The sequence below is a fragment of the Acanthisitta chloris genome, unplaced genomic scaffold (assembly GCF_000695815.1).
Source record: "Acanthisitta chloris isolate BGI_N310 unplaced genomic scaffold, ASM69581v1 scaffold17461, whole genome shotgun sequence".
NCBI classification, from domain to species: Eukaryota; Metazoa; Chordata; class Aves; order Passeriformes; family Acanthisittidae; genus Acanthisitta; species Acanthisitta chloris.
In genome coordinates, this window is record NW_008657853.1 from 47,845 (window position 1) to 50,475 (window position 2,631).

Sequence of the window (2,631 nt, forward strand, 5' to 3'; positions counted from 1 at the left end):
GTCTCACATGACTTCTGTGATTTCTAGTGGAAGCGAGTGCTTCATCTTTGCCCTTTGGGCATAGTTCCATATGCATTTCTTAGGTAACAGTGCCAGCCTAATTATTTCTCTGCCCGCATGTTCTCATCCTCACCACAGCTCTGTTTCATGTATTGTGTAAACTGAGGGTGAACCAGATCAGGGTCTGATTCAGTTGTAAAAGGACATTTTTCCTCAGCTTGAGCTGTTTGAGTATTTGGGTTGGGGTTTTTTTGGTTGGTTATTATATGGGTTTGTTCAATAGATTTCTTTGTGTGGCACACTGAGAACTGTGCAGATATAAAAAAGAGGACAACTTAAGCACAGTAAAAGAAGCCTGAAGCTGAAGGCAATGTAATGACAGTCTCTGGGAAGCATTCATAGAATATCTCTTCGGTATTTGCCTACTTGTCTTCAGTAAACGTACAGGAGTATCTTCCCTTGGAAAACTTCACTTCCCTCTCAAATTTGCTGGGAACCGAACAACAGGATCGAAGGTTAATAAGGAAAGACAGAGGCACACATGCATGCACACAGGCAGAATGAAACAACTCTGCTACTCACATAAATGGTCTTGATGAGCTCCACACCTTCACAGGTGCTAGTACGACAGCCTTGTGAGACGTAAAGTGATGAGGTAAAGTTGTGGAAGGTGACTTTGACTGTAACATTGTATCCTTTAATGCAAACATAAAAGTAAACAGCATCATGAGTTGCAGGTACCCACTAATACACTATTATCCCTCTCCTGACACGGATCTGAGCAGTCTTACACTAGGGGGTGTCAAGGAATACATTCAGTGCAGGTAGCTCGGGGCGCAGTTGCAGCTCCAGCTGTAGATTGAGCTCTGCGAGGCAGAGCCCCAGGCAAGAGTCTGTGAAGTGCCAACTCTTTGCATAACAAAGGGCACAGGGACCTGTGGCCCAGCCAGGTGACCAGACACAGCAGGAGCCGGTGGCCCCCAGACTTCCCCACACTTAGACCGTGAGGGTGTAAAAATCCCAGGGGTTCCTTTGTTCGCCGTTCCTCCTCGGATGCACCAGCTCGAGCTGTTATTCTGTTATTTAGTAATTGCACCATGATTAAATTATTTTAAGAATCTGGTCATCTGAGACTCTGCTCTGGGAAATCTAGGGTAAGGAAACTTGGTCTGACTGTGTGAGTAGTTTGTCACTGCCAAGGGGCTTCAGTGACAGCTCAGGCGGTGTGAGAGTGACTGCCAGAGTGACTCCTGGATAGTCAGACAGGGAAGTTTTCTTAACAGATGTCTCCCACCAAAAAGCTTCTACAAAGTCCACCTATGACCTAACTCCCACTAGTACAGATGTGACTGTAAAATTTTCTCCAATGTGGACTGCTGACTTCTGCTGAGTGTTAGTAATTTCAGTACAAAGTACTTTTAGTTCTGGCCATTGCTAGAGACATTTTTTTAAGGCTCTGCAAGAAGTAGAGCTGAGAGGCTGCTTTCCAATAAAATTGGGCAAAATCTCTTCAACTAGAGGGCAGAAAGGCAATAGATACTATTTTCTTGGATCCTCTTCTTTCCCTGATATTATAGAGAGTGGCAGGAGATTGGTGATGTTGAAAAAAGAGGTGAGATATCAAAATAAATAAAAGCATCTTCTGCTATGATTCTAAATGAAAGTAAAACATATGGACTGCAGATTTTTCACACTTCAGGTCATGATATGATCAACAGACGGGGTCAAGAGGAAAATTATTTTCAGAAAGCAGATGCTAATACAGTCAGGAGAGGAAGCAAGGGCATCCCAACTACTGCACTAGATGGATCACTGGTCTTGTCTGATCCAGTTCAGCAATTTCCATGTTCCCAAACCCAGCTGAACATCTCCAGAAAAGCATGCAGGAAGAGTCTACCTAAACACCTACAAAACATATTCTGCCCATCTGTAGAGCACGTCTGGTTTTACTGAGAGAGGTCGTTATTTCTGCAAGATCTACATAAGACACACAGACAGGCAAGGAGCCTGTCTGAAAAGCAGTTTGCTGAATGCCAGATGAGTATAAAGCTGTGACACAAAGTGATAAGAAACCACAGCAAGAGAGGGATAATCAACACCCATTGCCTTACCTGACGTCTGGAATTCATTTTGTACCCTTTCCAAGGCTCGATTCACAGCTAACATCAAATTACCAGTACTTGATGGGAAGTCCGAGTAATTCATGAGCATCACATTGATCATATAACTGTTGTTGGTACACTGATTTGAACAAACTTGCTGCAGCAGCTGGAGTGGAAAAAACAAAGGCCAAATGACCAGAACCAATATCCGTTGCTTCATTATCGCTCAGTTTAGACCCATTGCGTGTGCACTCTCATTTCTTTTTCTTGTCCTACTCTTTTTCTTTCAGATACACTATGCTGGTTTAGTTCCTGAATAGAACGAAAGAGATCTCCTCTCCATAGAGTCAAAAACAGGCTGTATGATCCTTCTCTCTGGCACTTCCCTATCCCCTTCCCTGCCTTCACCTCTGCCCGCCCCTCCAGTGTACTTCTGTCTGTGAAAAACTAGCAACAGCAAAACTCAGGAAAGGAGAGAGGCTAAAGGTTGCTGTGAATGTTTGCTCATGGAAAGGCTGAGGCTATAAAA

At 43.8% G+C, this 2,631-nt stretch overlaps 1 protein-coding gene across 1 annotated transcript in view; it reads right to left on the reverse strand.

The window, feature by feature from the left end:
- GUCY2C (guanylate cyclase 2C (heat stable enterotoxin receptor)) overlaps positions 1–2,322 on the reverse strand; it is a 45,255-nt gene extending 42,933 nt beyond the window's left edge. Inside the window, 2 exon segments of the mRNA XM_009084891.1 lie at positions 583–695; positions 2,112–2,322. Of these exon segments, the coding sequence (XP_009083139.1) occupies positions 583–695; positions 2,112–2,322 (324 nt within the window).
- Between the last annotated feature and the right edge of the window lie 309 nt (positions 2,323–2,631).